The 24550-nt window shown below is 34.6% G+C and overlaps 1 protein-coding gene across 1 annotated transcript in view; it reads left to right on the forward strand.

The window, feature by feature from the left end:
* Positions 1-24550, forward strand: part of LOC138711896 (facilitated trehalose transporter Tret1-like) — a 156050-nt gene that overhangs the window by 127271 nt on the left and 4229 nt on the right. The window contains exon 3 of the mRNA XM_069843176.1: positions 13251-13386. Coding sequence (XP_069699277.1) covers positions 13251-13386 — 136 coding nt within the window. The remainder of the gene's footprint in view (positions 1-13250; positions 13387-24550) is intronic.

Genomic DNA, 24550 nt, shown 5'->3' on the forward strand with positions numbered 1-24550 from the left:
TTTTTAGAATCCATAAAATACCGTATTTATTGTGAATGGTAATTATATTTTTCAATTGGTGCAATATGTGCTGGGAAAATTGGTTTCTCCGATATTTTGTACGATTTCGAATATTTTAAAATGCTTTCTTCTCTGTTCTATTCACAATGTGCGCGTGAAGAAATTATTGACCTTGTAATATCCATTACAATCCTATTTATTATACTCTTATATAAATCTAACTTCCGCAGCATGCAATTTTACCCAATTAACCAAATTATATTTTGATTATTAAGAAGAATCGTAATTTTATTAACTTGAATTGTCGCACCACCAGTAGAAAATCCTTAGATTATTACTGGAAAAATCTTGTATATTGATGTGGTAAGGGTAGGATTATATATATGCGCAATGCAATGCTTTTTCCTTTTAATTAAGAATTGATTTAATTTAGAAAATGTAGGAGACGTATTGTAAAATCATTGCGAACGGAAGTCATTTACATTTATTAAAGGTATTCTGTACCGTGGTATTCTGTACCGTGGTGTGTTTCATAATAAGGATAATTGATATGCTGCTGTTATGAAAATATGAACGACTCAGATTGTTATCGCATCTCATTCTCGCAGCTTACACAAACAATATTGGCTCGCCTACTGGAAATGTCATCGAGGTCATCTGCCAAAATCGGTGCCTCCGACTATACTGCATTTATTCTTCCGAAGAAAAACTGCAAATATGAGCAAAGGAAGCTTTTAATAGAAAAAGGAGCATCTCCTGCAGACCTCTGGGAAAAGAACTAAGGAAGAGACTAGTGAAGTGCTTTGTGTGGTGTGGCAGTGTATGGGGAAGAAACATGGATATTATGACGAAATGAAGAGATACGAATAGAAGCATTTGAAATGTGGATGTGGAGAAGAACGCAGCGTGTGAAGTGGACGGACAGAATAAGAAATGAAGTTGTGTTGGAAAAAGTGGGTGAAGAAAGAATGATGCTGAACCTGATTAGAAAGAGAAAAAGGAATTTGTTGGGTCACTGGTTGAGAAGAATAATAAACGCATTAAAATATATGTATCATATGCGGAAACTTAGAGGAAGGCAGAAAATAGGAAAGATTGGAGAAGGCTGGTTTGTTGTGAAACACCTGCCCATGGGCAGAACACTTATGTATGTATGTTATGTATGTGCAGGATGCCTGGAATGTCGTGTCTGAGAACAGTCGCTATTTGCAAATATTAGTCGATTCCATGCCCATTCGACTGCAAGATGTGGGCGAGATATGGGGAAGACAGACTAAATATTGAATCGTGGCTCTTTGTTTTGTTTTTTGAATGTTTAATTGTTTGAATGTTTTAAGGCAGACTCCAATAAGTTTGTTTTGTTTATGCCACAAGTTATTTTTGTTGAGAATAAAAAATTTTTTCTTTCCATTTGCAGCCATGATGTCAATAAATAATGATTAAGTCATGGCATAATACATTCATGAACCTGATGTTAATTACTAAAAGAATTATAAAAGAGAAAGACGCAATTATGTATATTTTCTCTCTCTCTTAAAAACAAAACATAAAATTACATAAAAAGCACTAGGCTGTGTTCGAACGCAGGGCCTCACGAATAACTGACCGGAACGCTATTATTACGCTACAAAGCAACACACACAATATTTTAATTATAACTGTAGATAACAGGCAACGTGGTCCAACAAAATGTAACATCGCCTGTCTCCGAATTGTAGCGAAGATACCCGAAGGGAACTTTGCTTCTAGAGAGTGGTCACTTTTTCTTTTGACAACTGTACATCCTTGATGTCTACATTAGAACGCTATGTAGTACAGTATAAGCGCTATGCGCTCGCGGTCAAAGTCGAGCTCTTCTATCGTGATTGAGAGCTAATATCGTTTCATCCCTGATCTAGACCATGAATTAAGATGAAAGTAAATAATGAAAGTTGGATAAGTAATGTTAGTGAGACAATAATAAACATTGGTAAGAAATAATAATAATAATAATAATAATAATAATGATAATAATAATAGTAATAATGAGATAATTTAAATATTTATTCTGTGATATATATAACCATTAAAAAATGAGAAACCTGAAACAGCTATTATTGTTAAAAAGAATTGTTAGGAAAATATTTCCTTAGCCTATTCTTAAATTGGTTTGATGTCTGACAGTCCCTGACTTTACTCGGTAGGGAATTCCAAAGTCGAGAAACAGCCACAGTGAAAGAAGATGAATAAGAGGATGTTCGTTGGGAAGGAATGGATAATATTGAGGAGTGTTGTGATCGTGTATCTAGGTTATGGTGGATGGATAAATTTTGAAAACGAGACGCAAGATAGACAGGAGTGGAGAAATGCAATCTGTGAAAGAGGAGGGAAAGACAATGGATTTTCCTACGATCTTCTAAACGCAGCCAGGACATTTCGAGGGATGGTGTTACGTGATCAATCTGGGAATATTGCAGACGAAACGGACGCCCTTATTATGAACACGTTGCAGTCTCTGAGCTAAAGTAACGCTTAGGTCAGTAAACAGAATATCAAAGTAATCGAAGTGGGGCATCACGAGTGTTTGCACTAACATCTTTTTCAGGGAAAAGGGTAGAAAATGTTTCAATCGCCTAAATGAGTGAATTAATGAGAATACTTTTTTGCAGGTTTCTGCAACTTGAATGTTCCAATTTAAACTTTTATTTATATCAATCTCAGAGAGTGACATTATTTCGTGAATGAAATAAAAATATAAATAATATATCCCTAAAATTCGCGTCAGAAATTGTTAATAATTGTATATTTACGAATACTTAACCTATTCAGACATTGTGAAGTTGAGATACTGTAGATTGAATATCGATTACTGCAATAAAGAAACTGGATGTTATTCAGTAATGCCAATTGCGAAAAGCGAAATACAAGTTTAACTATGTTAATTACATGTACTTTTCTCTTATTATTATAACAGAAATACGTTTTCGTCATCTGCTGAAATCATAATATAATTTAAACATTTTATAATATAATTACAAATAACCTCATTAATATATTAATTAAATGAAGTATTGTTGAAAACGCTGTTATCAAATCTGAATGAAGGAGTGTATTTTTTTTTCAGATAGTCTACAATGGACATAGAATTAGAAGATGAAAATGTGGAAGTAGAATTTCACACTTTATTTAGTACTTTTTCGTTACATTACACACTACACCGAGACTAAGAACTATGTAATATTGTGTGGAAACAGCTATATATCAATGCTCATGTATTCACATTACAGCAAAACATATTATGTTGTTAACAGTGAAGCCATCTATGTATAGACAATTAAAACACGTATTTTATTACGCCTTACGGAAGGCAGTTTGATCAAAGACCTTGTAAGTTATATTATAATATACAAGATCTTTGAATTTGATATGCGCTGATGTTACATAAATTTGAACACCTGAGTTTTTATTAATTGTTTAATTTCATTCACGTAATACAGATTTTAAAGGTTACAATTAGATTAGTTACCTGTGGACGCTGGACCGTGTGTCAGCTGTGCCTTATTTCGGCCGTTACTGCATGCTACAGGAAAGCATTTTCCATAGAACGACAAACGCATTCTCGCTGTATTGTGTAACGGGACTGAAGCTGCATCTACACAGTTCAATTTTCCATGCAAGTATGCATGCAGTTTGGGAAGAATATTGAAATGATCAAGTTTAAAACGTAAAGTTTCCCTAGAAAAGAATGAGACGATTGAATATTCCTAAGTCTCAGATGTAAGACAGTGCGCATGATCGGAGACCAGAGCACTGATACACAAGATAACGAATATTGAGTTACTTAAATTCAGGCTATTTGGTTTGTTACTAGCATCGTTCCGAAATTCACTTCAAAAACTGCATGGTAATATGACGTAAATATTAGATAAAGGTATACATAAATCGTGTAGTTAAATCGACATTGGACTTTCATGACTAGATCGACATTCCGCACAGATGATCCGTGTCGTTTTAATAGCTCAGACGGCAAGACTTCTGCGTGATGTGTAGGGAAGTCCGAGTTCGATTTTTAGTCTACACAACTATTTTAGTTTTGTCTAAATAACGTAGAAATAGCTAAATAACTTTCAAATAGAGTTTTACAAAGTCCTGAGATTGTGTTAATGATCGCAAATAATACAAAATTACAAAATATAATATTATAAACGTTAGTCTAATGAATGCATTTACACCATTTATAGTATATATATATATATATATATATATATATATATATATATATATTAAAAACTAACAATTAGAATGATAATAAAAATATTCCTAAGCCAAACAGACAAACTTTTCCAAAGGTTTAGAGTTCTTAGGCCTATGCCATTTGTTGAGTAATTATTACAATATTTTATTAATAGCTTTCCCATATGTGTCAGAAATCCATTTGCACAAAACAATTTTTGTTAAAAGTGTGGCTTTGGACTTTTTCATTCTTACCCCTTCATTCGATTTTAACCATTTCATCTGTGTTTGCAATACGCTTTAATTTAATGTGCATTCAATTTTATTCATGTTATGATTGAATGAAAAAGCACTGTTGCATTTATTGACTAATTAGATAAATTAGGCCTGATACTAAGTATTAAATGCATCTGTTAAATAACGAATTACAGAATCTTTTGCAAAATATTGAATGTTAAGTAGTCAATAATATTTATGTACTATATACTATAAGGCGTTAAAAAAACAGGAGTTGCCTGTTGGTACTTGGGACACTGTGCCACAAATAAATCTTACAATTGCTGATAAAAATACGTACACTTGGAATTCATTATCATCGTCATTTGAATGTTATGCACAATCTCAATTGGTACTATGTTGTGACCAAAGTTAAGTATTTAACAAAGGAGTTGTATTTCCGTAATCTCTTTTTACACGAGCGAGTCTGGGCTGTTCATGCTTACATCTTATCCTGTTTGTGGTATATCGTACAGATCCTTCCGATTCCGAAAACACATATACAGAAAATCTCGGCTGAAGTTACTTGATACATCTGGCAAGAGAATATTTGGTGAGTTCCAGCGTCGTCTTTGTACCGTAGAACTGAAGACGGAGGAGTAGGATTATGGAATATTTAATATAAGTGTCTGACCTTATTTCTTAACAGAGTTCTACAGATCCAACGTAATGCCTCTACCTTCACTGTGGCTTGGATTGAAAAGTGGACACAAGAACCAGACTTATGAAATACACCTATTCTAGCTAGGATTCCGAATAACCAGTGGCGGCTTGTGATAAAATATTACGTGTGTTCAAATTTTGTGTTCCAAAATCGAAAATAATTTGAAATCGTACGTTTAGCCTAATATGAAATGTCATGGTTCCAATGTTTCACTATCGAAAATCCGTACATAAATTCAAAACATTATTATTATTATTATTATTATTATTATTATTATTATTATTATTATTATTATTATTATTATTATTATTATTATTATTACGAAACCGAATCTTTTTATTTCCAGTTTTTCCTGGTAAGTCAATTTGTCCAGTTCTTTACTGTTCAAAATTGCTTGAACAGAGTTCATTGTTTACGTTTGTTAAATATTAATACATACCAAAGTGCCGTCATTTACAAAAGCGTGTTTCAGTAATATATTTTGGTTCACAACGCACTGATACACTATAGCCTATACCAGTACTATAAACCCATTTGCATAGATTGATTATTATAAATACATGCCAGTAGATATTATTCTTAAATATTATGCACTACGTTAGAGATACTTAACTTCATACTACTATCACATTCAGCTACTACGTGTTTGAAAGCAAAATTAATGCTAAATATATACCAAGATATGATATTATGCTAACACTAAAGTATAGTAACTCACAAACTACACTCTCGTAGCAGCACTGTACACACACACCCACACAAAGTAAACGCTTCCACAGTGAGAAATGCTGACACCTACAGCTAAAATACACATTATTATAACTCCTTCTCGAGATATAACACGTGAACGATAAGTATCGATGCACCCGGAATCTGTGGCATAGATTCACTGTTCACTTAACGCTTTGTGCTCTTGACAAGTCATAAGCGTCCAGCGAAAGACAATTTTTTCCCGCGCATGCATGTAATTCCTGTAACGCCCTTGAAAAGAGCACGGCTTGTACGTGAACGCATGTTGCCAAGTTTCCATAAGAAGTTTATGCAAGATGAGGGAAGTTTAAAATACTCGATTCTCATATTATACATCCCCACTACGTCAATACAGTGTTAAATAATACAAATAGTCGTGCATTAGTAGAAACAAGGTGTTCACGTGCTCTTGTGCTCTTATTGACGCACCGCCACTGCGAATAACATAAAATGTCTTGACACGTATTTGCAAGAATGGTACACTGACGTTCAAAGAATCTAACATACGATTTTATGATCTTGTAAGCGAACTTTCTAACCACGGGAAAAGTAAAAACCAAAATATAAAAAATTGACAAACTTTGAAAGAGTTCCGCTAGTTTACAATATGTGACACCATTATTGGGGCGATTAAAAAAAGTGCCAGGGAAAGTGATGATGTAGATTAAGCACAAATTATTCTAATAATTGACAATATCAGCGGTTTGCAGCTAAACCAGTGTTGTCTTTCGTCAGCAGAGTGGGATTAAAAATTTAATTCTATAATGCGGATATATTTATGTACTATTGGCAACACTGACTATACTCTTCGCCATCTATTCATAGAAGTAATAACTAAAGAAGCCACACTTACTGTACACCAACAACTTATCGATCACTATAGATTAGTAGGACAGATGTCTTTGAACGTCAGTGTACCTTCAAAATTGCACAAGAGAACAAAACCGCAAATTATACTGTATTTTCAGATAATGGAGTCAGTTGCGTCAACACAGATGCGTATTTTACATATTACAATACCTGGGGTGAACTTTGGAATTATATGGCGGAACATTAGTTCTAAAATCTTAACTGCAAGATTAGGATAAATATGGTACTGTGCAGTTGATGATATTGTTCCAACTTGTTCGCGTTTGCATAACTTACGTCTAACTGTAGATGATAAATGTATTCGCTGTAATGAAGAGGACACTCTTGCTCACAGGCTCTGTGCAAGTGTCAGGAGTAAATCCATTTTGTATCAGATGACACGATAATTGACACGACATCATATTACCACATATTATTGATATAAACTAATTTTATTCATAAGGTCAGATTTTCTCCTCTCTTTTAGAGCAAGACATGACTCGTGTCTTTGGATCCTTGTTCATACTGTCTACTTTATCCTTCAACCAGAGAAACCGTCAATAAAATCGTGCACTAGATATATGGACAGTTACTTAGACAATAGTAATTATAAACACTATTTTACAGATATAGCATAGCAAAGGTAGACGAGAAATGACAAATTAATATAGAGATTACTTAAGAATTTTCTGTTCGTTATATTCAATATCTTGCAAGACTTGTATCTCCACACAGAAAATATCATTTAAATTAAATATGGTTTATTTAACGACGCTCGCAACTGCAGAAGTTATATCAGCGTCGCCAGTGTGCCAGAATTTTTGTCCTGCAGGAGTTCTTGTAAATGCCAGTAAATCTACTGACATGAGCCTGTCGCATTTAAACATATTTAAATGCAATCGACCTCGGCCGGGATCGAACCAGCAAACTCGAGCATAGAAGACCAGCGCTATACCAACTGCGCTACCGAGGATGACAATATCATTTATGTATAGTATATTTATAAATGTTACTAATATGTTATAGATTTCACCATTTCACATTGGACAAGTAGATCATTGGAAGTTATTTTGTGCCTAAATATCTCGGAAATTACTTTGCAATCCTGCGAGTATTATTTTCCATTTACGACAAATATAATAAGAGATTATGTTACAAAATATCTGTAAATTAAGTGGTGTGTAATTTATCACTTATGGTAGTCCTATAGAGAAAACATCATTCTGAAAATGGTTCCCAATAATCTACTTTACTTGTTTAAAAATGTTCAAGTGCCAAATTCGATTGAAACCCTTAGTAATTACGTTGTAATTAAAGATCCGCGATGTGATTTTTTTTGTGTGTTTCAAAGTGTTACACTTGTTAGGTGTGAGCTTTAGAAATCTCTTTCTATGTTACTGTTTTGATTCAATGCGAAATGTGTGTTTCTTGTGCGAATGAACAATATAATTCGTGTTTCAGTTGTGAATTATGCATTTAACTTCCTTACTGTGTAAATATTTGTATAAATAAAGTTGCCGTTTATATAAATTAGTGTAATATAGTCAGTTAGTATGAAAATGTAGAACATGAAAATATAAAAAGAACTACTGAAGAGAATGCTATTATAAATCCTCAGCTGAATCAATTTTCTGCGGATTTACAGCAATGGGAGAAGAAATTTGCTACCATTCCTGAATCGAAAAATGATTTTAATACACAAATGAAAGAATTTGTTAAATTTTTATCTGAATCAATTGATTTCTTGCCAGTACCAAAGCATCCTGTAACTAAATACTATCAGCTGCGGTGAAACAAAAAGGCTTTTCATGTTGAAAGAAAATATAAAAACAGCACAAATCCAGAAAGAGCGTCCAAGAAAGATAAACAGAGAAGAAGAGAAAAGTATATGCACATTCTATTAGGCCTATCACAATCAGCGGAGGAAAGCAGTGCGCATGGTAACAAATGATAAGCAAAATATCTGTAGTATTAATAGCAATTATATCTTTTGTTGCTATAATGAAAATTTTGGAGAAATTAATGACAGTATGCCACAAAGTTACGATCAACCACAACTTGAAGAATTGAGAGAAGTTAATGATTTGTATCAAACTATTTTCACAAAAGAAGAAATACAGGCATCCGCAAAATTTATGAAGATAGATACTGCACCCGGAACAGATAAAATTCTGATGAGAGTGGTAAAAGATCCTGATGTGAACGATGTCTTAGCTAAAGTTGCTACAATAATATCGACAACGGGATGGATTCCAGAAAGTTTTAAGGAAGCTCGAACACTTCTTATATAACAATAAGAATTTGCAAAACTGGGCGCCAATATCCATCTGTTACATTCTTCGTCGAGTTACAGAGAGAGTGTTTGAAAGACGACTGAGGGGTATGTAACTTATCTTTAAATTAAAACCAACGAGAATTTACGGCAACTCCAGGTACACAGATCAATTCATCTGTTCTTAATGGTATTTTGAAACATGCCAAGGGGAAAAAAGAAAAGTTTAACTATATTTTTCCTTGATATTAGTAAGGCTTACGACAACGTTGGATTAGATCATTTAAAGTCTGTAATACGTACCAAATCTATTACAGAGAAATTACAAGATGTTATCATTAATCTACAAGAGGGAAATAAAATGCAAGTAGAATTAAATAATCAGAAAACTAAGACGATCCATTTAAGAAGAGAGCTGATGCAGGGAGCTTCACTTTCTCCTGCGCTGTATAACTTGGCAACGGATCATATTTTAAATGAGTTGTCGGAGCACACGATAAGTGGCCAATATAGATATAGTTTACAAGAAAATGTTTCTAAACTCTGTGTATTAAGCTTTGCAGATGACACAATTTTAATTGCAAAGAACTTAAATTGTGCTTTAGCCCTGTTTACTATGGCAAAAATTAAATTTCAGGAAATTGGCTTAAATTTAAATGTTCACAAACTAAAGTACTAAATATTTGTAAGGGAAACTAACAAAAGTACACTTGGAGCCTGACTTCAATATTGAGTCGATAAACGAAAATGAAAACATTAAATATTTAGGAATTACTTACAATGATGAAATAATGTTAGATAGAAATTCGATAATGAAAATTTTTCAAGAACGATTACAGAGATTAGTTTCTTCCCTTTCACTTCGAACAGATCAAATACTGAATATGGCCCTCATTTATTTAATGCAATCGACTCCCTTGGATAAGATGCCTAAAGTATTTTTAAAGATTACTGATATGCTCCTGAAATCTTCTTTGAAACAAATTTTAGATCTGCCGCATGACACACCAGATCACATGATATATAGTTTCCCTAAAGTTAAAGGCTTGAGATTATTTCGAGCTACGTGGGAAGCTTACATTCAACGGTATAATAACTCCCTTACATTGCAAACCATTAATAACTGTCATGTTAATGCATGAAGAAATCTACAAGCCCAGGCTAATAACTGTCTTAATAAATTGGGCATAAAAAGAAAACGATTGCTTGCAGAGACGGAAAAAATAACTATACAAAGTTGAGAAATATATTAAGAGATGAGGAATATAAAAATGGTGCGCACTCAAGCAGAAAGGGAGAGGTGTGTCATTATTTCAGGAATACACACCAGCTAACCGTTGGATAAAAACAAGAGATGGTCTCTCTGTATCCGAGTGGAAGGAGGCAATTAAAATGATAGGACTAGTGTCAAACATGCGTGCCATACCAGGTCGGTTTCAGGATAGCTCTCAGTGCAGACATTACACTAAGATAGAAACCTTACTCCACATCCTGGGATTCTGCCAACATGGAACTTTCATCCGAAATACTAGTCACCATGCAATACGAGAACTTATTGCTAAAAGTTTTCCTTCCTTCTACGAGGTACACCAAGAAGTCCACTGCCTTGCAAAAGATAGAAGCTCTCGGCGAGTTGACATCATTGCCATTGATAGAGGAAATGACACAGCAATTATCATCGATCCCACCGTGCGCTTTGAAACTGCAGATGAACAATCCATAGCAGTACATGACGAAAAGAAGACCATCTATGACCCTACAATTGAATACTTTAGGCATTATTATCACATACAAGGACAGATTGAAGTATTTGGATTATTGTTCGGAGCAAGGGGAACAATTCCAAAATTCTCAGTTGAATGTTTTAAGTCTTTTGGAATTCCTTTAAATTTTTGTAAATTATTGCTGTAGACGTAATGAAATATTCTGTTCAGATTTTACGTAATCACCTGTACACCTAAATTTCTTTATATTCTATCTGATTACTAAAAATTATTGAATAAACGTACTTTCCCAAGGGTAGCTTCCATTTGAAAATAACAAACATTACGTAAATATTTATTTTTATTTGTTTAGTGTGCTGTCTCTTTTGGCAAGCCTTACTGATGGGCAGCTATCCTTGTGGGATTTATATATATATATATATATATATATATATATATATATATATATATTGTAAATTCTGTGTCGACATATTCAAGAAGAAAGCGGTAAGAAAACAATGCGTAGAAATCTCTAATAAAAGATGAAAAAAGGAATGATATAAATAGTGATGCATATTTCCCTTTTTAATATACAAGTAGTGTCATATAAAAATTCTTAGACAGATTGAATAAAATTTTCATTAGGAGTAGAATTTAAAAAATGTGCATTTATAAGTTCTTACCAATTGAATAATTAAAAAATAGAACATTATGGCAATGAAACTTCGGCAGGTCTCTTACATTGATATGATAAATGTGTGCAGGCTACCAAAAATTGAAGTTCTACCTTACAAATGGAGAAAATTATTTCAGATTCTCTATAGCCTTCCTTTAAATATTGCGTTTCATACTATTTTTTTTCTATCACTAGAATTTTACTATACATAAAGTAGTGCTTGATCATGAACAAGTAAAAATATCAATAGCGATATTATTACTCTATGATTAATTATGTTTGGATTTTATGATGTAATTTGAATTAGTAGCCAGTTGTGTTGCGTGTTACAAATTTTATTATTGTTTATCTACATATTTCTACTGTACAACCTACAATCTTGTTTCCCCACAAAGAAATTGGAATCTTTTGAGATGTTACCATATACCTTTAACTAATTATATTTAGAATTTGCAATGTAATTTTGCATAAGCAAGTGATTGTAGCCTCTACTGTTATAAATGTTATCATGATTTATGAACTCAAAAGAAAAACGATGAATATGTACCTGTACGGCTATGTTATGAAGTTAATAATCGCAGTAGCAATTCCTCTTGCATTGTATAATTACGGAGAAGTACGCGGCACCCTGCAGCACACATGATGGAATTTATTTTATAAAACTCATATTACAGCATATAAATCGACTGAGGTGTGCGGCTCTACTGCTCGAGTTTACTCTCTTTTAAAGGGGTGCCACACTCCCAAGTAGAGAATTTCTTTGAGAATTTCACATTCAAGCAATTCGCAATTTCCATCCGTGTTTTGAATTTTCGTGAGCCCATTATCGTGATACCAAATTAATTCATGCAAAATGATTTCAAATAAGCAACTATTTATACTCCTTATTCATACACCATTTCGGTAATATATTGTAACTACTTTATGATTATTCAAGTGATTAATATAAAAAGGTACGAGATACGTAAACAGTCCTTACGGGTAGTACGCTTCGCGAGGTCGCTTGTGTGCGCGAGAGTATTTGCCGCTCGTGGATTAGAAAATCTTCACGCAAAGAAATGGTGTAATATTTCAGCTTACGCAATATTGATTGCTCACTAAATCTTTCTTTGTGTCCACTAGATACTTTCTTTAATATTTACAGTTATAATATTTTATATATTTTTAAATAAACCACCATTATCATTATCTGTAAGAATTGAACCCATTGGTCCATTTCGCCTTCACTCTTGTATCAAGAATCAACATTACATACTGTATCAACAAGGAGCGCGAATTCTTAGACTGGTGGTCAGTATGAGAAAGGTCACTTAGGTATAAAAATATTTCTCTCACAATTTGCTTGAACCACATTTCCTCAAATTTTCAGTTTAGTAAATAATGAGGAATTGCATAATGACGGAGTATGTAAAATTTAAATTATACTATTATAATAAATATAAAGATTACACCCAAAAATAATAAAATAATCTCTAATAATTAACTCTTAACTACTTTAACCAAAAAGATTCACTTATATTCATTGTATAACCGCGGATGCTGGCACAAATTTTACCAATAATAAATCAAAATTACCAAATCAAACTCTCATAAATTTACAAACCTTATACAGCCATAGATCAGTTACATTTCGATTTGCACTGCAATAACAGGAATTCATTTTCGACATTTTCTTTAAATTTTATGCTTTAGAACAGGACTGTAGAGAAGATTTCCTGCAAGAATTGTACATACTTACTCCAAGATTGCATACCAGAGGCCTAATTTCAACTAGTCTGAAAATCTCATGAAATAGTAGTTAAATGAAGAACCATTGCTGTTTATAAGTTATGTTGTTTTCATATTTAGTGGTTGGCTGCAGTAGGTCCCTTGGCTGCAGTGACTAGTTCCGGCATGACGGCAGGATATTCGGCCGTGCTGCTGCCACAGCTGCAGGAAAGGAACAGTACACTTACCGTGACCGAGGATGAGGCATCGTGGATAGGTAAGTTTTGTTATCTACAAATTACGTCTTACTTCCAAAGCTTATTTAGAGAAAATCGGAGTTTGGCTGTGTTGGGGACACGGTCGTGGGTTTTATGTGAATACGTGTAACTTACATGGACAGATCTAGATGAGATCTTTGGTTTTGTAGCAAAATCAGTGCTCTAGCACATCGGAGCCACGAGATATATTGTCCGGAAATTTTCGCCCACGCCCAAAATGGCCGCCAGTCGTCGCGGGCCCCTACCCGAGCCTCGCGCAATGGCGGTGCCAACTGAAGGTCATGCTCACATTGTAGTCGTATGCCCGATCGAACGAGACCACATTTATATATACAACCTGTTGTCATTTACAAAGTTATAGTTACGGAATGTGTCACCTTTCAAATATTAACCTACATCGCCATTTCCATCCTATTATCTTGTGTGTCGGTCTGATTTCAAAGACGTATTCGGGTCAAAACATTTTAGGGCTTAAGAATACCTTCTTGGATGATTTGCAACATTTACTGGGCCTATATTGAGATAAATGTGGCACAAATACCATTTATTATAATTATATTACGACGTACCGAAGTACATATGATATTTCCATGTAGAATTTATGCGTCATTATATGATGAAGGATGTGTGGAACGGAGAACCCGGTGTGGCTTAGTGGATAGAGCGTCAGCACGTAGAGCTGAAAACTCGGGTTCAAATCCCGGTGCCGGAGAGAACCCGTTCCACCCATCCTGTAACAAATACCACTGACTAACTTCAGGTCGAATCTCTATTCTAATATGAAACGCTTCAAAGGAGATAAAAGACACAAATCTTAAAGCCGTGACTGCCGTTTCTACTCCAGAAGGTGTACTCTTAATCAGGTATGTCCCAGAATAATTTTTATTTTTAATGGGACTTTTTTTGTTACTGATTAGATTGGGGAACATAAGAAATATAAAAATGGTCTTGATTTAACTTGACATTGAGTCGTTTGGCAGTGAGAGCTTGTTGCCATATGGCAACACTGGGTTATACTGGGGAAGAAAAAAGTACTGAAATAAATATGATTCATTTACACTATTTATTAAATTTGTATGTAACTCAGCAATTGTTTATGGAAATATAATATATTTTATGTTACATTACAGTATGTAGTTTACACAACAGAAAGTTGTATTGACAAATTATAGCAATATAATTATAAACCATGAGTATTATCCTTTGCACATTATCTGTAACATAACTATGTCAAATATAGGTATTTATTCCTAGGTGTGATAAGTTTTGAAGCATTTGAGGCACAGTCGTATGTCACATTTTGTGCACATTGTTCGTCCAATAGTGGAGGAGGTCACCAGCACATCGTCTTTTCTTTCCGTTGGTGCTGGCCAGTGGTTTAGACCATCATATCGCAAAGTCTCATAGGCAGTTCCTTCAAATTTCCTTTTATGTGTCTGTCCTGGTCCTGCTGGCTTTTCTCCGTAATGATTGCAGTAATAAATTGCAATTTGCCGTCTAAATTCTAGTTGTGACATTGTAGGTTCAGCTACTCTTTGTAGTTTCCATGCATTCTGCACACAAACGTCAATGAGCCAAGTGAAAATGCAATTCCACCATTTCTTTCCACGGTTTCCTACATGGTACAGGTTTACATTTTCGTCCATACGATCGACACCGATGTACTTGTTGACTTCCCTACAACATTTGGTCGAGTAATACTGAGTTTCTTTCTTTACTCTTTGGAGTAGAGTTGTACCTTTGAAACGGGGTTCTTTCCATACGATGTTGATGCAATTGTCACGACTGCTTTATCCACCCACTTTGTTACATGTATGTCAATATCTTTCATTTTGACAGAAGTGATGTAGCCTCGAGGTTTCTTCTTTAGCTCAGGCATTTGAGAAAGTGGGCAGCTTTTGAAAATTCTGTTTTCTCTCATAGTACCTGTTGCTGTGTATCAGATAAGCCAGCGCAGGAAAACCTGTGAATAAATTGTCAAAAAAGAAAGAAAACGGAAGTTTCTGAACTTCAGGATCAAAGTCATCAATCATATTCAGAAGTGGTGATGCACACTTACCAAACCTTTCTTCATATTCTTTATTGGATCGTGGATTTGTATCCTGGTAGATTTCAAAATTTACCAGGTAGCCAGCTGGAGTAAAAAGTGACCAAACTTTGTATCCAAATCGTAGTGGCTTCCCTTTTATGAACTGTTTGCATCCATGACGACCAAAATACGATATCATGCTCTCATCATATGCAAGATACTGTTCAGGGTGAAAATGTTTGAGCTTGTTAGACTTCAGATGATCTGTCAAGGGTAGCAATTTCCACATTTTATCTCCATCAGTTCCTGTTTTACAGCTATCTTCAAAATGTAGAAATTGCAATATTTGTTGAAACCGATTTCTACGCATTGAATTTGATACCATTTCATTTCGCAGATCTTCATCTGTACTCCATAATGTTCGAACACGACTATGATAATTATTGTATCCTGTCACAAGTAAGATGGCAATGAAAACTTTAAGTTCATTTACTGTTAAGTTTGGGTTTGGCTTACCAAGAAATATAGCATATTTTCCAGATTCGTCACATATGTGTTGTAATAAAACATAATCGAAGACCTTCTCAAATTGTTCATGTGGTTTCAGTGCTTTACAGTCTTCATAATTAGCTGGTGGAAATATTGGTGACCAATCATCGTTAACCCATACAAAATTTGTACCTTTGTTAGAAGGTGGGAGAGCACATGATGACTTACTTGGTTTTACTTTCCGCAATCCTGTAGTAGGGCTAATTGATGTAGAGGGTTCAATATCAGAAACTTCCAAGAGTTCTGTCTCTATATTTAAATATGAGTTTTCTAAAATATCGGCCAAAATAATATCTTCCATTTTCATTGTCCACATTCTCGTCTGGATTTTATGCAGTATCCTCAAATGAATCAATACGCCGGCCACTTTGCATAACAATTTCACAATTTGCTTTTAACTGCTCAGGACATACATTATCTGGTATACCACTTTCTTCCTCATCTGCATCATCTTCCCCACTCACAGCTCCATCCTCTGATGAAGGCGGTTGTATGTAAACGGTATCGAATGTGTCATCATCTGATAAAATATCCTCCAAATAATCTAGGACATCTTTTAGTGACAGAGACCAAAAAAGTCAATAAACAAAGAATAAGAAAATAATACTTAAAAATATAATAGTTTTCGAAATTTAAAAAGCTTCTTGCAGCATAATAAAACTTATAATCTAATAATATTAATCTAGTAGTTATTACAGAAAAAATTCATAATGAAATCTACAGTATAACCCGGTATAGCCATATGGCAACACAAAAAAATAACCTTGAATATCATCTGATATGCAGAAAATACAAATCAGTTCTTTAGACCAAAAGAGACATATAACTATCTATTTTCATAATACATATACAAATATATTCAGTTACGATAACAAGTGTAATGAAAATGTATATTTAACTTGACATGTATTCCTGATTAGCACTTTCAGGCATAATTCTATGCTTCAGTTTATTCACACTGTAATAATTTCCAAGTTATAAAACCAATTGAAACAAGATTTGGGAATAAGAACGACACAACAATGGACAGTAGAGAAAACCAATTACAGTCGCTAACGAACCACACATCATTTGAAAAACAACAGTTATGTGTGCTTATATTCAACGTTGCCATATAGCAACGCGGGGACAAATCGGGTTAATACTGGGTGAATAGATAGTAAAGAAACCGCAACACGGCTAACCGGATCTCGGGTATCAGCCGAGCCACTCGCAGATTTTGCTACACAGACAGCTTGCTATCGTAATACAGCGTCATATCAGTAATTCAACACAGTGCGAACTACAGTATTAATCCAAAATATTACTCAATATAAGGAGTTAAAACGCCTTTTATTCACCTAATTTAAGAAAAGCCTGTTAAAAAGTTGACGCAAAATTCGCTACATTTTCCATTGAGAAATCTTACAGAGTCCACGACGACGAGGCATACCTGCACTAGCCTTCACGTTTCCACTTCGTTTGGGAACTCTGTACATTAGATTAGATTAGATTAGATTAGATTAGATTAGATTAGATTAGATTAGATTAGATTAGATTAGATTAGATTAGATTAGATTTATTTATTTAACCTGGTAGAGATAAGGCCGTCAGGCCTTCTCTGCCCCTCTACCAGGGGACTGAGCAGGGGACTGTACTGACTGAGCAAGACATAACACTGACCTTGCTGATGACACAAGAGACATCACTGTTGGCTATGTGTATACCATCTCTCTGGAAACGTAATCAACTATTGCTGGTACACTGTTCTACACAACTTCCGAGGTTGGAGTCGTACGGGCAATTCTTTCTGAGTGTTGCACTTTTCACACACAGTAATGTACATTCTGTGTCTTTAAATTCATGTTCCGGCTACACCATTGCTTGCGCACGTGAAGTTGAACTGTCTTTAGAAATACAGAGTGAACCAGCCAGAGCTAGACTCCTAACCTCACTCATGACTGCTGATTCATACGTAACTACGCTACTATATGCGGAGGATTCGTTCCTCGCTTTTGTGGTTAGTATTGCGTAATGATGTACTTACCGAATTCATCATTCATGTTCGAAATGACGTCATTGTGATATCTGGCAGGCTGCACAGCTCCTGAAGACATGTCCAGCACCTCATCGCACTTCGTTCTCCTAAATGGCTCGAATTTATGTCATGTAGCGGTTGTTCGTGAAATCGGTGCCGATTTTCACTGCATCAGTAACAATCATTTTTAGTGTTCACGTAACCACTGAGGTGGAACCATACTTCGTCACTAAAAAAAAAAAATTAAGGTGGGGTCAAGTAGTCTAGTTGGAACCACATGCAAAATCTAAGGCTGCTCTGATAATTAGGTTACGTTAAACTTTGAACTACATTGATTTGGTAAGATTTTAATTTTAATTGTTTCGTACCTCTTACCACTGAAGACTATGATACCCCTACTTGCTAAGCTACACTGCGGTATGAAGTCGTAGGAATTTTCTCTAGTTAGTGGTCAATTTCAGTGAGAACATGCTTCACATATGTTCGTTTCTGATCGAATACTGATCCAGACGTACGAAATTTCTTCACTAAATTGAAAATCATCGCTTTAGAAGGCTCTGGCGAATCAGAGAATGGCTGACGGAAGTTTGTTACAACTGTTCTCCAAAATTCATATTTCACAGTTATCGTAAATAAACACTCGTTATTCAAGGTTATATTTCATAATGAATACACCACTGCACTCTAAATGTGCGGTATACAGTTGCACCCTCACTATGTGAACGTGCATACGTTTCGTGTTTAGTTACACACGAAACGTACGCGAGCAAGAGGTCTGATCACTGCGATGTCGAAGCAGTTACTACGCATACCACTTTCCTCTGACGCCGGTCTATCCCTGCCTGACTCACTCTGTACAAGCTCCTATAGCTACAAGTATCGAACGGAAATATAAAATTTAGTTTGTAATATGTATTCTGCAATAATTGATAATAGATGACACGGCTATTGAATGACTGTATGACATGTATTATTCAATTTTAAACATGTCATACATTATTATTTACAATTAGTCATTCATCTCTCAGTCATCTCTTAGCTGACTGAATGTTCTCAGATCTAATCCTAGTATATACAATGTGAAGTAATAAAAAGTAACCAAAATTAATTTTGTAATATAGAACAAGCAGAAATAATGAGAGCTAGGCAAGTAGAGAAATGAGACATGAATAGAGTAGACAGGGAAGAGGTTACAATTTTCAGTTACATTTACGATTTCATGACGTCATCAATTTCGTCATAAACTAATGACAATTTATTTTAATTTATTCAACGATAGAATTCCTAGCTTGAAGTTCAACTGACCGGATTTGTTTCTCAGCAGGAACGTCAGGATTTACTATAGGATCGGCCTGGTTAGCGCAGTCGGTATAGCGCTGGCCTTCTGTGCTCGAGGTTGCGGGTTCGATCCCGGCTCAGGTCGATGGCATTTAAGTGTGCTTAATTGCGACAAGCTCATATCAGTAGATTTACTGGCGTGTAGAAGAACTCCTACGGGACAAACTTCCGGCACACCAGCGATGCTGATATAACCTCGGCAGTTGCGAGCGTTGTTAAATAAACCATAATTTAAAAAAAACATACTATAGGTGTGTGCTTGTGTTGTGCTTTGCGTTGTGCTATCCTGAGAGTCTCGCTGCTTGTGAATGCCTGATATTCGCTCAAAATCATTGTAAGAATAGGGAGAGATGGACTAAATAGACATTATGATGATCTTAATGATAATAATTAATAATTTTACGTCATAATTACTGATGTATTGATAGTCAATCTATAGTTTATATAATATTAGTGGCTTGTGCTGTAAATGCTGCAAACTAAAATCATTTGAAGTACAAATAATTATATTTCAGATTCATTTTCCAGAAAGAATACCAGACATTTTGAAAGTTATTTGCTTCTATAATAATGAAACATATTCCACGGAAGATATAACATTCAGAGAACGTAATAACTACAGTCCTGCGTTTGGTTACATTCAATACAAATTAGATGCACAGGGATCATATTACTAGCTTCGCTTGCAAAGGAGGACTCTGACTTGTCCCCCCGCTCCGTTTCGTGTGTTACATCTGCTTATTCTTATATGGCAGTATGCCTAGGCACTGAACAATGAGAATACTACTCACGTACAAAATATGCTGGCATGTGAATTAATATTAACAACAAACAAACAATTTATTTAAAGTCATCTTATGGACAACAGAAAATTATTCTCACAATAAGTAAAACGCATCTAGATTCTAGATAGGCCTACTGTTCTGTTTCACAATAAGTTTTTCACCCAAAGAGTAAAAACCAGTACTCATTATTTTTCGCCTATTTACAGGTTTTAATATTTAAATTGTACATTTTACAATAAATAGGTATATTTTTTTAAGCAAAATTAGTTTAGAAGTAAATAATATGACAATTTATTAAAAGGATTGAAATTTGAATATTCACAATTAAACATTAGTTAATATTGAAATACTTATAATATATTTCGGCTCCGATGTTTCAACTTCTGTTCATTTAGAAATGTTTATAGCTTGTTTTTGTCTCCAAGTATTACCGTCTCTAATGCCAGATTACAGAAATTAATTATGAATATGCCTACTTGTTCTACACATGAACGTTGTAACTGGACACAACCTATGTATGTACACATCTATAAATAAATACAAAATGAAAGGTAGAATTACAATAATACAATGAATGAATGAATTTAGTCATTATGTCTCTTGAAGGGCAAAAGCCTCCAAAGGGGCAGCTCGTTATTACTCGCCTGGTAAGCATTCCAGGCGAGATTTCTCTTTGTCGGTCTGTATATGTATATTCTATCTAGCGCTAGTCGTCATTGTAACCTATTAACGTTATACACTGTAACACTCTTAACTATTTCTAGTTCGTATTATTCCTAGTTCTTTCCACTGAGATCTGTCCCTTGCTTTTCTTGACCACTGTTTGCCTGTCGCCTTCACAAACATAACCGCCCATCTGAGACGTGGTCTTTCCTGATTCCTTCTTCCGATGTATGGGTCCCACATGGTGGTCGCGTGCGTCCATCTTGAGTGCTCCATTCTCGTCAAGTGGCCTCACCCACTTCCACTTCGTCACCATGGCACGTTATGTTGCCTCGGATGTGTTGGCCAGTTTTTGTAGACTGTCGTTAGGGAGCTTGTCTGCGTCTTTCTCTGGCAAGTTTGGATCGCTGCATATTGCTTCGTAGACAGAGCCCATGTCTGACACCCGTATAGGATTACTGGTAGGATGCAGGTCTCTAGAGTCTCGAACCTTAGTTGCGGCTGATTGCTTTGTCCAACAATATGAATTTTAAACTCCAGAACGCCTTTAAGCCGATGTTATTCTTCTTTTTATTTCTATGTCGGTGTTCTGCTACATGTTGTCCTATGTACTTATATTCAGAGACGTATTGTAGTTCTGTGTCGTACAGTTCTACTGAAGTTTGTTGTCCATTGGTAATTATTTTCGTTTCGTCGCTGTTCATAGTCAGACCTATGGATAAGAATAATATATTAAATCACAATAAAAACAAAATTATTTACACGACTGTTTGCTTTACGAGCCTCTATATATTACAACATTTTAAGTGTCCGAAAGGAAACATTTCTCCTTCTTTCTGATAAACTGCGTTTTCTTCTTTCCCAATGAAGTGTTCACTACCAAATTCTCCTATAGGAGCACTCATTTGCAACCGTCCATAGAAAATTCCACGTTAAGGAAAAGCATTGAACATTTGCAGGCTGTTCCATCAACTATATAAAAAAATCTTTTCTTGAGAATTTGGAATTAATTAGTTTCCATTAATCCATAGAATATAATTTCATTGAGAACTAGAGCGATGTCATGTGCTAAATTTTGTGTCACACCTCTAAAATAACCATATATTTAATTTACAAATAAAGGAATAACGTCTAAATTGGTGGAATAGCCTTCCGCTTTCTTGCCAAACATCCCCGCTGAGAAATTTAACAGACAAGTAGGGGCGGTACAGTTGAGGCTAAGATTTCACACTTTTAAAACACATACAACATTGTCTGTGTTTTTTATATAAAGTACACAAAATGTTACTATCAGCAAAACAACAATGGTATTAGGTACGTAACTTAAGTTCTGTATGATTTTAGTGTGAAGTTAATAACGGAAAAAGTGTGCTGCACATAATCCTAAATTTGTATTATAAGCGCTACTTAACATTTAATAACGGAAAACGTGTGCTGCACATTGTCTTAAATTTGTATCATAAGCGTTTCTTAACATTTAATAACTGAAAACGTGTGCTGCACATAATCTTAAATCTGTATTGTAAGCGCTTCTTAACATTTAATAACGGAAAACGTGTGCTGCACGTAATTCTAAATTTGTATTTTAAGCGCTTAACATTTAATAAAGCAAACGTGTCCTGCACATAATCTTAAATCTGTATTATAATGCTCTTCTTAACATTTAATAACGGAAAACGTGTATCGCACATAATCTTAAATTTGTATTGTAAGCTCTTAACATTTAATAACGGAAAACGTGTGCTGCACGTAATCTTATATCTGTATTATAAGCGCCCCGTAACATTTATAACGGAAAACGTGTCCTGCACATAATCTTAAATCTGTATTATAAGCGCTTCTTAACATTTAATAACGGAAAACGTGTGCTGCTAATCTTAAATTTGTATTGTAAGCGCTTAATATTTAATAACGGTAAACGTGCGCTGCACACAATCTTAAATCTGTATTATAAGCGCTTCTGAACCCAATAAAATAACAATATTGATGTTTGAGACAATTTTATTATTATTATTATTATTATTATTATTATTATTATTATCAAAAAGATATAAATAAATATATATTGAAATATAATCAATTTAATGGTATCTTGAGAAGGAACTTTGAAAAAAACAAATGCGAAAAGAGGTTCAAATCCGATTTCACAACATAATATCAAAACCAGCTCTGTTATATGGCAGTGAATGTTGGACACTGCGGCAAAAGGAAATAAATAGAATCAATGCATCACAAATGAGATTTCTACAATCACTGACAGGAGTTACCTTGCAGACCGCATTAGGAGCGAAGACATAAGATATCAGTGGGAAGTTGAGGAGATGACCGCAGACGTCCAACATTATCAACGTAAATGGAGAAACCACCTTCTTAGGATGCCTGAAAATCGTTTACCAAAGAAACTTTTGTATTACCATTCACGAGGACGAAGAGATTTGGGCAGACCTCACCGACGTTGGACGGACCAATTCCATTTGTAGTTCACAGACGGGAAACAACTCAAAACTCTGTATTGGCAGAAGATTATTATTATTATTATTATTATTATTATTATTATTATTATTACTATTATTTGTAATTGCAGTAACTTTTTAGGTGCCTAAAATTGTATTTTAATCCCTACTTTTGATCATTATGAAGCCTAGATCAGATATCTAAAAGTTAAATTAATAAAGTTAGTCCGAAGTCTAGTTATAATGTATATAACAGACAGTGTAATGTATGATTTTTCAGCAATCATTATGGCATTAATAGTTTTTTTTTTTAACATTTGAGCGGACTCGACGTATCTATCTTGTGCGATAAACTTGCGAGAACACTGTACGTGTTAGGAAAAGAGGTGAGACAAAGATACTATACCTCACTCTTCCTTCTAACGGAGGCATCTTGCTGCAACAGTGTACTAGGCAAAATGCATAAGACCAATGCTTTTTTCTTTAGCTGGAGTACTCTATAGCTTTGTTTTATTTTGACATGGTTCACTGAACAGTAGACCTCGAGTGTGTACGCTGCGCTATACTCCTTACATACTTACACTGTTGCGCGTTTCTCGGAGGCTTGGCAAGACCCTAGTAGTGACTCAATGAAGTAAAATCCTGTCAAAAATGTATTTTTAGAACGCTTTCCTCCTAATAGTTTTTATGCCAAATACTTTTTCTTGAACAAATCCATCTTTAGTTGTTTGAGTATGAATTCGGAAACGCAAGTAAAAAAATATTTATTTATTTATTTATTTATTTATTTATTTATTTATTTATTTATTTATTTATTTATTTATTTATTCTGGTGTAGTTAAGGCCATCAGGCCTTCTCTTCCACAACACCAGGAATACAAATACAATAACAGAAATAAAAAGGAAAAAAAAAACACTATAAACGAAGTAAAGTCACACAAAAATATACACAGGTTGCAGTCACACAAACTTTAAATGAGTGATTAAGTATAATATGGACGATAAGTGTGTTTTTCACGTTGGAGTAAAGCAGTAGCTATTTCTGGTCATTGCGGATTGCAGGTGAGAGTGCCATGCTTTCCAACAATAGACACAGCATCTTTGTATCTTATATAGTTATTGCATGTTTCGTGAATTGCCTTGAAATGTAGAGGACAGTATCACTATTTTGCCCACTAATAAATCTTGCGGAAGTGATCGGGAGACTACAAAATCCTGTAGACATCTTATTATATCGGTAAGTGAAGCCTTTTGGTTTTTCCTTAGAAATTATAATCTTTGCGTTTCCACCTGACATAACTGGTGTACTAAATATTGCTGGACTAACTT

The sequence above is a fragment of the Periplaneta americana genome, chromosome 13 (genome assembly GCF_040183065.1).
Source record: "Periplaneta americana isolate PAMFEO1 chromosome 13, P.americana_PAMFEO1_priV1, whole genome shotgun sequence".
Classification (NCBI taxonomy): Eukaryota; Metazoa; Arthropoda; class Insecta; order Blattodea; family Blattidae; genus Periplaneta; species Periplaneta americana.